Raw genomic sequence first — 14,538 nt, 5'->3', positions numbered from 1 at the left:
TCACCCACCAGTGGAAACAACTTCCCTGCTTCTATCTTATCTATTCCCTTCGTAATCTTACAAGGTTCTATAAGATCTCCCATCATTCTTCTGAATTCCAATGAGTATAGCCCCAGTCTACTCAGTCTCTCCTCATAAGCCAACCCTCTCAATTCCGGAATCAACTCAGTGAATCTCCTCTGCACCCCCTCCAGTGCCAGAATATCCTTTCTTGAGTAAGGAGACCAAAACTGTACAGAGTACTCCAGATGTGGCCTCACCACCATTCTAAAGGGCTGCAACATAACCTTGCTGTTTTTAAACTTCATCCCTCTAGCAATGAAGAACGAAATTCCATTTGCCTTCTTAACTACCTGCTGCACCTGCAAACCAACTCCTTGTGATTCTTGCGCAAGGGCACCCAGGTCCCCCTGCACTACATCATGCTGCAATTTTTTACCATTTAAATAATACTCCATTTTGCTGTTATCCATACCAAAATGGATGATCTCACATTTATCAACATTATACTCCATCTGCCAGACCCTCTGGATAAGACTTTTCCCTCAGTAATTTAAAAGGTGAAAGAAGAGTTTGTGTCTGGGAGCTTCGGAAAAGGCAAACCAATAAGCCAATGGCTCCCTTTGGGCCCACAATTTGGTATTCTATTATATTCTAAATTGGCATAATATATTTAGACAACTTGTTCACCAAGACTTTTAGAAATTTGCTATGAAGACAAGGGTGAAGCTGACAAGTCATAATTATTGCTCATCACAAGATGCCTTGGGAAGGTGGTGGTGAAATGCTGCAATCCTTCAGGTACTTCAAAAGATCCCCCCTGACACTAGCCTTCTAGTTACTCACAAAGAGGCTTCTGAAACTGATTCACAAATCTATGTTTTGTGGCTAAAATGGAACATAAAATATTTTTAACAAACAAATACTGTCAGGTGAAAAATAAATTAAGGACACAAAAATAAATAAGCAAACCAAAACAAATAAACAACAAAATCTGCTGTCCTGAGAGTTTATTTGGACATCTACAGTTGATCATTGACTGGTTGAACATTATTTTTCACCATTCACGATCAACCACAAACTTCTATTTCCTCACAATTGTACAATTTGCACCATGAGTCATTTTTCAACCAAAAATAAGCACTGACCAAAAAGCAGATCAAAGTCACACTATTATAAATGTCAAGGGGACCCTACTTACATAGACCCTATCTTAACTAAGGATTGCAACTGAGCAGTAGTGGGAGATGATACAGAAGGTGCAACAAGCTCATATAGCCATGCTGACTGGAGAATCACCTTACTTTTAACCACTGGGAATAACTGCCATCTTCATGAAACGACTCCTGCTGAAATCCAGTGGGATCATTGTACTGCATGGTGGTTAGCCAAGTGGCTGCCTCACAGTGCCAGGGACCCAGGTTTCATTCCTGGCTTGGGTCACTGTGCAGATTCTGCACATTCTCCCAGTGTCTGCGTGGCTTTCCTCTGGGTACTCTGCTTTCTTCCCACAGTCCAAAAGATATGCTGGTTAGGTGCATTGGCCATGCTAAATTCTCCTTCAGTGTACCGGAACAGGCGTCCAAGTGTGGCAGTTAGGGGATTTTCACAGTAACATCATTGCAGTCTTTATGTAAGTCTATTTGTGACTACTAAATAAACTTTATCCTTTAAAAAGAGAGCAGGAAACCAGGGAGTTATTGCAAGCTGTGTCAGATTGGATTTTGCTTTGCACCAACATGGAGCAGCTGCAGTATAAAGCTCAGATCTGGGTCTGACCTAACTCTGAAGTGAGACAAACGGACCCTTCCCTGAAGGAAGCAGTTTCAGTTTGTAACACAATTATAAGGATGAAGCACAAATCTGAATCTGGACCTTGCCTGCTTCCACAATGAGTCCTCTTGTGATGCAAGAATGCTGCATAAATGCACCAATTGTAATGTAATTGCAGGCTTAGATGCTGGCTTGCTTGCCGTAATTTATCAACATTTTAAATGTTATGACAGCACAACAATAAGCTCACCTTTCTGATGGAGTTGTGAACAATGCACTGGATTATAGTACTCCATGGAAAACTGAAAGTTTAGCGGATTTTCATTATTTTAACTACTTCTGCATAATTGTGAGTCACTATCTACCTGCCCCAAAACATTTTCATTTTCAAACTGAAATTTTAGATTTGTGAAGGGGAACGCTAAAAGGTAGATTTTACTTGCCCTCTAGGGATGCGCTGACAGAAGCGGGGCAAAACTGGCATGATCTTCCCACTATTATATAGTTTTACCCGCAGCAGGGAAAGGTGGAGAGTGGGCATCCTGCTAGAAGCCAAATGAATCAGTTAAGTGGCCAATTATGGGATTCTTCTTGCTGCCACTGACATGTCATCAGCAAGGAGTGCACACTCCACCCCATGGGGAGGCCACCTGATACATTTTGATGTGCTCTCTTTGAGCTCAGAAGTGGAAAGGGTGCCCTATTCAATACACTGGCCTATAAAGGGGTTCCTGCGGCAATGTCAGCCACCCTCCCCAAAGCCATATCCTTGCAGACGCTAATCGGTGAGACCCCGTTGTCTACAAACTCCACTTGTTGTCCCCTTGACTAGACATTCTTTCAGTGTCCTCTTCTTTCAAGTGCAGTCCCAGCAGTGACCACTCATTCTGGTGGCACTGTCAAGACCACTGAGCTGCTGACCACCCGATTGGCTGGCAAACCTTTAAAGAGATGGCAGGCTCAATGACAACTAATTAGTTGCTTGACCCCAGAAATTGCGACTGAAGTCACGTAAATGGACAAGTTTGGGGCACTCATAGGCATTCTAGCCCAGAACAATAAAATTCAATCTAAACTGTCAATTCCAGATTGAAAAACATAAATTAAAATAACACTCACTTTTCAGCCACAGGCTTGGCAATACTTTCAAAAATTTCCTCCTGTTTTCCATCTTGATCAAAGATCTTCTGGAATCTATAAAATAAGTTGTTTTAACCAAATTATATGATCAATGATAGAGTATATTCACAATAACAATCCTCCTCTTCTGACTGGTTTTTGAAACAGACTGTAACCTCTGAAAATCCTAAACAGTGGCACTTCCCTTACTACAGTCAATCAAAACTTTTATGTTTCCTGGGAATTAGATAATTATCTAAAAAGTAAAAAAATTGCAAAGCTAGCAGGAGGCAGTAGGAAAGTAGGACCAGCTGAGCTGCTCTTCCAGAGAGCTGCCATGCACACAATGAGCCAAATAGCCTCCTTCTGCACTTTAACCATTCCACAGATGGGATTTTCCCATCCACGTGCAGTGATGGGCATGGAAAAAAAAATTGGTGTTTTTTTTCCTGATGGCCAAATAGGCAGATTTTAACACCTTATTGTCTGCTACCTGCCTCATTAATTAATGGTGTGGATACAGACAAAACATTGGATCACAGGTAGGTGACCTCTGATTCATGCACCATGCTGTGAGCTCATTGGTGCCTCACTCCTGTCTCTACTAGGCTGCCATAGCAAATAGCAAGTTGCAGAGATGCTTGAAGAGGTGGCACCTTCTGACATCTGATGCTGGAACACCTCCTCCAGTTAGGACCTTATATCAGCAAGGTCACATGCACCTGAGGCTTCATCATCCTTCAAAGCAACAAGACAACGTGAGCTGAATGTTTAAGTGCTCACTCTCTGATGGGAGTGGTGGTTGAAATGAGAGGGAGAGCCAGGCTGATGTTCATTTGGGCCTATAATGAAAGGTGCTTGTCCAAGAGGAAAGTCACCCTTACTCCTAAAGTAAAAGTTCATTTATTAGTCACAAGAAAGACTTACATTGACACTGCAATGAAGTTACTGTGAAATTCCCATGGTCGCCACGCTCAGGCACCTGTTCAGGTCAATGCACCTAACCAACATGCCTTACGGACTTTTGGAGGAAACTGCAGCACCCTGAGGAAACCCACACAAACACAGGTAGAATGTGCAGACTCCGCACAGACAGTGACCCAAGCCAGGAATTGCGCAGCCTTAAATGTTGCCTGACTGGCTGACAATTTAGGACATTTTCTGATTTTATTTCAGATTTCCATCATCTGCAAGCTTGCTTTTGTAAGGCTGAATAATATTAAAACAAGTTGGGGAGCGACATTCACAGCCACACATTGTATCCTCCAATATTTTGCATGTACCTTCAGAGCCTCATCCACCAATCCAGAATAGCGAAGCAGACAGAGAATGTGTTCCCAGATGCCAAGCAATGCTTCTGTTTCACTGGTTCTCGGGGTACGTGGCTTTGGAAACAAGTGCCAGGAGTGGCCAATAACAACTCTACCTCTAAGAAACCATCTGTCCTGCACTCATCATCTGCCTAGCAGTGCAGCAATGATCAAAAAAGAGAGTGTGCAGCAATGCAGGGGCAAAAATACAATCTGTCTCACAATTTGGGGCATCACGGTGGCACAGTGGTTAGCACTGCTGCCTCACAGCACCTTGGACACGAATTTGATTCCCAACTTGGGTCACTGTCTGTGCAGATTCTGTACATTCTCACCGTGTCTGTGTGGGTTTCCTCTGGGTGCTCCAGTTTCCCCCCACAGCCTGAAAGACATGCTGGTTAGGTGCATTGGCCGTGCTAAATTCTCCCTCACTGTACCCAAACAGGCACCGAAGTGTAGCAACTAGAGGATTTTAACAGCAACTTCATTGCAGTGTTAATATAAGCCTACTTGTGACACTAATAAATAAACTTTAAACAATCTGACAATACTGTAAAACTTTCAACTTACCAAGATCTGTCTTTCGATGATATGATGACGAAGGAATCCAGCTGTCAGAGATATCACACCAGAAAGTAGATACAAGAGGATATTTAAATCACAAAAAGGAATGCTACACCCAGCTACCACACAACAGCTTGGGCCAGTTCAAGAATAAGAAAGGAAACAAAAATAGAGAGTTTATCTGCCTAAATAAAAAAAAATCCCTGTAGTTAATTCAGCTACAAATGTAAGCATAAAGCTAAAAGGCTAAAGCTTTTCCCCCGTCTCAGTCAATAAAAGCCTTTATTTCCAGTTTATAAGGATGATTGCTACTTATTGGTATGATACAGGAAAGATAAATAATACATGGTACTTACTTAAATTTATAGCTTTCCCGTTTGTTATTTATAAATCCATCTGCAACATCATGTGGCACAACAAACTCCAGTACTGGACCTCCACCATCCTCAGCTAATGAGTAAAGCTGCAAAAAAAGACACTGGAAAATCTTAGTTCCAGTATTTTTATCAGCGTACATGTATTTTCCTTATGCTTTCCAGGTCTTCAGGGCATCGTAAAGCTAGGGACACAGCTTAAAATTCATAGGTCTCCCATTTAAAACAGAGATGAGAAGAAAGCTTCTCTCTGAGGGTCGTGAGTCAATGGAACTCTCGTCCCCAGTGAACGGTGGGGGCTGGGTCATTGAATATTTTTAAGGCAGAAGAGAAAAGATTCTTGACTAGTAAGATAGTCAAAGGTCATTGGGGAATATGGTTGAGATCACAATCAGATTAACCATCAGATCTTACTGAATGGCGGAACAGGCCCAAGCAGCCAAATGGCCCAGTCCCAGTTCATATCGTGATGAATGGTGAAGCAGGCTCAAAGGGCCAAATGGCCTCCTCCTGCTCCTATCTTCTATGTTTTGAAATGTAAAGCACTTCACAGCCAATGATACGTCCCACCCTCCTATTTTCGACAAATGCACCAAATAAAGATTCACTTCCCCGAGCCCTTCTGCACCAAAACTTCAAACCAAAGGTAACTGCAACATTGCGATTAGGTTTAAAGTTACTCAACAAGTTGGGATCAAGCTGAAAGTCAATTGGCAACTGCACTGCATAAAAAAGCAGTACTTCATTGGCAGTGAAACGTTCAAATCCTGCAGTGAATCTTGAAGCCTCAAGAGCTGGAGAGGACAGTAGAAAGAAGTTTTAAAGTTTATTTATTAGTGTCACAAGCAGCTTACATTAACACTGCAATGATGTGAAAATCTCCTAGTGGCCAAACTCCAGTGCCTGTTCGGATACACTGGGGGAGAATTTAGCATGGCCAATGAGTCTAAGCAGCATGTCTTTTGGACTGTGGGAGGAAACCGGAGCACCCAGAGGAAACCCACACAAACACAGGGAAAACGGGCAGACTCTGAAAAGACTGACTCAAGCCAGGAATCAAACCCGGTTCCCTGGTACTGTGAGGCAGCAATGCTAACCACTGTGCCACTGTGAAGTAGGAAGGGTGGGGGTGTGAAGAAAGAACAGCATGCACAAGTGTTGACAGAGAAGGGTCAGGAACAAAGAGGGGAGAAGAAAGAAAGAAAGGTATAGGGAGGATAAAATAGCGCAGCAATCAAGTGGATCAATCCAATGCAAAAGAAGGCTGGATCTACACTGACCCTGCACAGTTGTGTTCCTCAGAATTGTTAATGATTTTTAATGGAACAGTTGGATACAGACCACATCCCTCTTTAAACTTGTTGTATTGGCATGGTACTCCAATGGTGCACTGGTAATCCAGCTGGAAGTTCACGTGCAAGGTTTGCACAGTAATTGCCCAGACTGCAAGCTTCCCCTGGGCAATTGCCCTGCACTGGGAACCATCGAAAAGTGCAATTTAAATGATGAACTTTGGATGGTTCCTAACCACGATGATTCAGAGTGCAGAAATGAGATAAAGAATCTGGTGAACTGGTGCGGCAACAACAATCTCTCCCTCAATGTCAACAAAACTAAGGAGATTGTCATCGACTTCAGCAAGCATAAAGGAGAACATGCCCCTGTCTACACCAATGAAGACAGAGTAGAAAGGGTCAAGAGCTTCAAGCTTTTAGGTGACCAGATCAATCTGTCCTGGTTCCCCCCCTACAATGCTGACACTATAGTTAAGAAAGCCCGCGTACACCTTTACTTTCTCACAAGACGAAGGAAATTTGGATGTCAGCAACGACTCTCACCAACTTTTCCAGATGCACCACAAGGAACTACAAAAGGGCATAAATGGAGCCCAATCCATCACACAAATCAGTGCACCATTGGAGTACCATGCCAATACAACGACCTGAAACTCCGAAGTTGGGGCCCATTTTTATCTTCTGTCAGGGAGACAGATGCAAGAAATTCATTTAAAACCTTTATCCTGGGAGTCGACTCTGATCTGCTCTGAGGAATGGTTTAATGGTTCTCTGATTTTTAAAATAGCTGAAAAAAATCTTTATTACTACAGCAGTAATCCACTCCAGTGTCCAAATGATTGACTGATACTATTCTCCAGAGGAATATTTTCCTTAAGGTTGTAAAATATTTCTGCGCAAGTCTGATTTGTCTTTGCACATGATCAGTGAGCCTATTTGGTTTTACCATGTCACGTTTTAACCCTGGCGATGTACAGAACTTTCTTTTCCCTGTGAAGGGCTTTGCTGCTGATGTTTACCACATTGTAAAGCTGCCTAATTAATCCTATCCATTGACTCTGTCTACACTTCCCGCTGCCTCAGAAAAGCAGCCAGCATAATTAAGGACCCCATGCACCCCTGACACACTCTCTTCCACCTTCTTCCTTTGGGTAAAAGATACAAAAGTCTGAGGTCACATACCAACCAACTCAAGAACAGCTTTTTCCCTGCTGCTGTCAAACTTTTGAATGGACTTACTTTGCATTAAGTTGACCTTTCTCTACACCCTAGCAATGACTGTGACACTATATTCCGCACTCTCTCCTTTCCTTCTCTATGAACGGTATGTTTTGTCTGTACAGCGTGCAAGAAACAATACTTTTCACTATATGTTAATACATGTGACAATAACAAATCAAATCAAATTTAAAAGTCAATAATTACAATGGATCATAGCCCCTGAATTACATTTAGACATACTGAACTTATAAATAAGACATAGAATCGCTACAATGTAGAAGGAGGCCGTTCGGCCCATTGAGTCTGCACCAACTTTCTGATAGAGCATCTTACCCAGGCCACCCCACGCCCTATCCCTGCAGCCCCATGCATTTACCCAGCTAATCCCCCTAACTGACACAGCTTTGTACACTAAGGGGCAACTTAGCAAGGCCAATCCATCTTTGGACTGCAGGGTGAAACTGGAGCATCCGAAGGAAAGCCACACAGACAAGACAGGATGTGCAAACTCCACACAAATAGTTACCCAAGGCCAGAATCAAACTCAGGCCCCAGCACTGTGAGGCAGCGGAACCACCAGTGGGCCACCATGCATTATTTTAAGATGGACATATAAGAAAACATTGGCTGGGACTGCAAAATAACCAATTGCTGGAATTTCTATGTGAATTATACTCAGCCCCAAGAGGGACAGCAGATTGTTGCACACCCTCTTTCAGACACAGACATTTCAAAGGAAGAGGTACAATTTTTAAAAACTGAGCTGTTATGGAAACCTATTACCAGCTCAGCAGAGACCATCTCCTGTGAGTTATATCCCAGACATGTTTGTGTTTTACTCTTTCAACAATACACAAGAAAAAGGGTTACAAAGCATTGCAACCCTGGTTTGTGTGCACTTGTTTGGTGTTCTAGCTCTACTGTGCTATTGTGGGCTGTGACGGTCACAGCTGAAGAGCATCAAGGCACCCTACTCAAAGTGTCACTCACTCTCTGAATGCTGAAAGCAAGTCTCAAGTCAGCAAAGCCAGTGGGAAAAAGGAAGCTTTTTTCAGCTCACTTGCATAACAACTGATCAACTATCAAAGCCAGCATTTTTGGAATCACCCAACTTAACAGCCGCAACATTTCACCATCTATTCTTCATGTACAAGCTAAAAACTGCTTTGTGTACCTTTTTTAACCTTCATTTTTGGACTCACATCTCATTTCTAATCTGGATGTACATGGGTAGGTTTTTATTACTTTTCTTCACAATTTAGTAACTAATAAACTAGTTCTTTCTTTAACGCAACAAAGCCTGGTTAAATTGGTTCTTTTTAAAACATAAATGCATTTGGACTAGGAAAGCAGAAGGAAGGGATCTTTCTTTTTAAATTAACCTTGTTGCAACCAGTCACAGTGATTGAATGAAGAGCTAGTTCATCCTTCTGGGAGCATAACAAATTGGGGGTATTCTGACTGGAATCATCACAAATTGGGGGACTTCTTCCAGGGACCAGTCACAACATTTCTGGGAAACTAATGCACAGACCTGGACCAACCCCGCTTCCCTTACAGCAGATGAGCTGAGCCAGTGGCAGAGACTGGCAATGTAACAGAGGTGAACAGAAGCTTCCTGAGTGATGGAGGGAGCATGAGACTGGCAGTTCAGCTCAGGGTCAAATAGGTTACCAAGGTTGCAAATATTCTGGTTCAACCTTAGATAATGGATGGAGTCGATAGCAAGAAAACAGTAGTAGGCGATAGCAAGAAAACAGTAGTAGGGACCGAAGAGAATAATACAATCTAATATTTATCATAGAATACTCGTTCTGTTGGATCTGTGCAACTCACAGAGTCCTACGTCCTTCACCAGTGGTTCTGCATGCTAAATTGGAGAGATTTCCATTCAGCTAATTTTGGATAAGAGACAAGCATGGCAAATCAGGGGCAATGGACAGGATTAAAAGACGGGGTGTGATGTAGAGCTGAGTGCCGTCAGCATACATAAACAATCAGTTGATGTCACCAAGTGGCACCAATCCAAAACCAAAATCAATCGAACTTCAATCAATGAGCATGCAGACGATGCTTATGTCTGGGCTCATTCAGAAAGCAAGCTCCAGCTTTCAACCCCTTCTCCGAAGCCTTTCTCTCAATACCGGAGAACTAAGATCAAAATCAGCCCCTACAGCTGATTAAAAATCAGCCCCTACAGCACAACCATCTCATCAATTACGGATCTTGGGAACCTCCCCGCAACTAAGACAGACATAGACGACAAAACTCATCATTACCTCCAATGTACCAATTCAGCCTTTGGCTAACTGAGTAAGGGTGTCTTTGACCCTCAAATCCAAACTCAAGGTCACAGTTTACCAGGCAGTGTTGAACCCCATGTTCTTATAGGCACTGAAAGCACTGCAGAACAACCGTCGGTTGTGGCCTTGCAAGATCCTTGAGATTCGCTGGCAAGAAAGTCAGTGCAATATGCCCAACATTGAGTTGCTAAATATTTCAGCTGGATAGCGTATATCATTCAAATGCCTAAATCAGATTCCTGAATCAACTACTCCATTTGGAACTGGGTCACATCGGAAGACTGGCAGGGGGAGAGTGGAAATGATTTAGGGATGTCCACAAAGCATCCGGGAAGGGTGAGCAAAAGTGGAAGGAAGTGGGGAAGACAGGGTGAGCATGGAGTGTGGGTGTGGGGAGAGAGAGGAAGGAGTGTGAAGTTTAAAAGTTTACTGGTTAGTGTCACAAGCAGGCTAACATTAATAAAGCAGCTGTAAAAATCCCCTGGTCACCACACTCAGCACCTGTTTAGGTACACTGAGGGAGAATTTAGCATGGACAGTGCACCCAACCAGCAGGTCTTTCAGACTGTGGGGGGAAACTGAAGCACCCGGAGGAAACCCACCCAGACAGTAACCCAAGACCAGGAATCGAACCCGGGTCCCTGGGGCTGTGAGGCAGCAGTGCTAATCACTGTGCAACAGAGAGAGCGGGAGGAGGTTGAGGACGGGAGGAGGGCACTGCAATAATGGCAGAGGGGCCACACTGCCGGGCCCGCTGACCCTCCTCCCCGCCTCCGGCGATGTCCCGCAGCCGCCCACACTACCACTGCCTGCTCCGCAACACTCACCGCCGCCGGCTTCTTGGTGGGCCGCAGCCGCGCGAAGATCTGAATGGTCTGTTTGACCATGGCCGGAGAGTGAGGGCAGCGCCAGGGATCAGGCCCGGGCCCCGGTCTCCCTGACAACCCAGCCGCCGCGGCCGCAGCAACAGCATGCGCCCTGACCATTGGCGAGCCGGGCGGCCCTGGCAACCGCATGTCCGAGTATCGTTTCAGGTCATTGGATAGCAGCCCAACAGGGGGCGGAGCCGTACATGGCGAGTGGCACGCGCCAGCCTGCAGCCTGCAGCTCGTGAGCATCAGTGACATACTGCACCCATACAGTACACACAATGCAACATAGCTCTGTGACACACTGCACCCATAGAGTACACACAATGCAGCATAGCTCTGTGACACACTGCACCCATAGAGTACACACAATGCAGCATAGCTCAGTGACACACTGCCCCCATAGAGTACACACAATGCAGCATAGCTCAGTGACACACTGCACCCATAGAGTACACACAATGCAGTATAGCTCAGTGACACATTGCACCTATACAGTTCACACAATGCAGTATAGCTCAGTGACACACTGCACCCATACAGTATACACAACGCAGCATAGCTCAGTGACCCATTCACCTGACGAAGGGGCTAACCTGAAAGCTAGTGAGTGTACTATCAAATAAATCGGTTGGACTTAAACCTGGTGTTGTCGGACTTTTTACTGTGTTTACCCCAGTCCAACGCCAGCACATCCACATCACACACTGAACCCATACAGTGTACACAATGCAGCATAGCTCAGTGACACATTGCACACATACAGTATACATAATGCAGCATAGTTAATGACACATTGCACCCATATAGTTTACACAATGCAGCATAGCTCAGAGACACTGCACCCATACAGTATACACAATGCAGTATAGCTCAGTGACACACTGTACCCTTACAGTTCACACAATGCAGCACAGCTCAGTGACACATTGCACCCATACAGTATACATATTGCAGCATAGCTCAGTGACATACTGCACCTGTACAGTTCACACAATGCAGTATAGCTCAGTGACACACTGCACCCATACAATATACACAATGCAGCATAGCTCAGTGACACACTGTACCCATACAGTTCACACAATGCAGTGTAGCTCAGTGACACATTGCACCCATACAGTATACATATTGCAGCATAGCTCAGTAACACACTGCACCTGTACAGCTCACACAATGCAGTATAACTCAGTGACACACTGCACCCATACAGTTCACAGAATGCAGCATAGCTCAGTGACACATTGCACCCATACAGTATACATAATGCAGTATAGCTCAATGACACACTGCACCCTTACAGTTCACAGAATGCAGCATAGCTCAGTGACACACTGTACCCTTACAGTTCACACAATGCAGCATAGCTCAGTGACACTCTGCACCCATACAGTGTACACAATGCAGTATAGCTCAGTGACACACTGCACCCATACAGTGTACACAATGCAGCATAGCTCAGTGACACATTGCACCCATACAGTATACATAATACAGCATAGCTCAATGACACATTGCACCCATAGAGCTCACACAATGCAGCATAGCTCAGTGACACACTGCACCCATACAGTATACACAATGCAGCATAACTCAGTGACACATTGCACCCATACAGTATACATAATGCAGCATAGCTCAATGACACATTGCACCCATATAGTATACACAATGAAGCATAACTCAGAGACACTGCACCCATACAGTATACATAATGCAGCGTAGCTCAATGACACACTGCACCCATACAGTGTACGCAATACAGCATAGCTCAGTGACACATCGTACCCACACAGTATACATAATGCAGCATAGCTCAGTGACACACTGCAACCATACAGTTCACACAATGCAGGATAGCTCAGTGACACACTGCACCCATACACTATACACGATGCAGCATAGCTCAGTGACACACTGCACCCATACAGTATGCACAATGCAGCATAACTCAGTGACACATTGCACCCATACAGTATACATAATGCAGCATAGCTCAATGACACATTGCACCCATATAATATACACAATGCAGCATAGCTCAGAGACACTGCACCCATACAGTATACATAATGCAGCATAGCTCAAAGACACACTGCACCCATACAGTGTACGCAATGCAGCATAGCTCAATGACACACTGCACCCATACTGTGTACGCAATACAGCATAGCTCAATGACACATTGTACCCACACAGTATACATAATGCAGCATAGCTCAGTGACACACTGCAACCATACAGTTCACACAATGCAGGATAGCTCAGTGACACACTGCACCCATACACTATACACGATGCAGCATAGCTCAGTGACACACTGCACCCATACACTATACACGATGCAGCATAGCTCAGTGACACACTGCACCCATACAGTATACACAATGCACCATGGCTCAGTGACACACTGCACCTGTACAGTATACACAATGCAGCATAGCTCAGAGATACACTGCAACCATACAGTATACACAATGCACCATGGCTCAGTGATACACTGCACCCGTACAGTATACACAATGCAGCATAGCTCAGAGATACACTGCACCCATATAGTATACACAATGCAGCATAGCTCACTGACACACTGCCCCCATACAGTCCACACAATGCAACATGGCTCAGTGACACACTGCACCCCTACAGTGAAACATAACTCAATGTTAAAGTGCACCCACTGTCAAATCCAAACAATAGCGGAGACGGCAGCATGGATCTAAAGTGGGCTGAGTGAGTGGAAATAAAGCAAATTGCTCGATAGTTGAGTGGGATTGGACTAATCCAACAGCATGGGTTTGATTCTTGTTCCAGCTGAGGTGGACTTGTGGCCTGCCTCCTCAACTTACTCCATAATTGGAAATATTGAGAACACTGAGGAGAACAATGATAGAGTTTTTTTTTTATTTATTATTCGTCATAAGTAAGGCTTATATTACCACTGCAATGAAGTTACTGTGAAATTTCCCAAGTAGCCACATTCAGGCGCCTGTTCGGGTCAATGCACCTAACCAGCATGTCTTTCAGATTGTGGGAGGAATCATTAATATGACACAGGGACGATGTGCAAGCTCCACACAGACAGTGACCCAAGCTGGGAATCAAACCCGGGTCCCTGGCACTGTGAGGCAGCAGTGCTAACCATTGTGCCACCATGCCGTCTAAAGAACATAGACAAGCTGAAAGGGGCAGGTAAAATTCAATACAGACAAGCGTGTGCTGATGTACTGGGGAAAAGCAAATTACTGCAGATGCTGGAATCTGAAACCAAAAGAGAAAATGCTGGAAAATCTCAGCAGGTCTGGCAGCATCTGAAAAGAGAGAAAAGAGCTGATGTTGAGTCCAGATGATTCTTTGTCAAAGCTTTGCTGAAGTATCATCTGGACTCAAAAGGTCAGCTCGTTCTCTCCTGACAGATGCTGCCAGACCTGCTGAGATTTACCAGCATTTTCTCTTTTGGCTTTGTGTGCTGATACATGTTGGTAGGAAAAACAATGAGTGATCATATAAACAACTGCAATTCCAAAAGAGGTGCCTGAACAGAGACACCAGAGGGCATGTGCAGAAATGGTTATAAGTTGTGGAGTACATTGTGAAAGTGGGGTCCTGGTCTTGATAAACAGAGGCAGAGAGTACAAAAGCAAGGATGTTATGCTAAGTCTTCATTAAATACTCCTTCAACTTCTGCTGAAACATTGAGTCCTCTGCTT

General features: G+C 44.2%; 1 protein-coding gene across 4 annotated transcripts in view; it reads right to left on the bottom strand.

The window, feature by feature from the left end:
* Nucleotides 1-10,891, bottom strand: part of kif6 (kinesin family member 6) — a 430,254-nt gene extending 419,363 nt beyond the window's left edge. For all 4 annotated transcript variants that reach the window (XM_080192988.1, XM_080192989.1, XM_080192991.1 and 1 more), the window contains exons 1-3: nucleotides 10,787-10,891; nucleotides 5,123-5,229; nucleotides 2,893-2,967 (exon numbers count right to left, since the gene is read on the bottom strand). In XM_080192988.1, coding sequence (XP_080049114.1) covers nucleotides 2,893-2,967; nucleotides 5,123-5,229; nucleotides 10,787-10,846 — 242 coding nt within the window. In that variant the 5' untranslated portion in view covers nucleotides 10,847-10,891. The remainder of the gene's footprint in view (nucleotides 1-2,892; nucleotides 2,968-5,122; nucleotides 5,230-10,786) is intronic.
* Nucleotides 10,892-14,538: the final 3,647 nt, after the last annotated feature.

This window comes from Carcharhinus amblyrhynchos, chromosome 7, assembly GCF_965287045.1.
Source record: "Carcharhinus amblyrhynchos chromosome 7, sCarAmb.v2.hapA, whole genome shotgun sequence".
Taxonomy (NCBI): Eukaryota; Metazoa; Chordata; class Chondrichthyes; order Carcharhiniformes; family Carcharhinidae; genus Carcharhinus; species Carcharhinus amblyrhynchos.
This window is presented reverse-complemented; position numbering and strand designations above follow the sequence as displayed.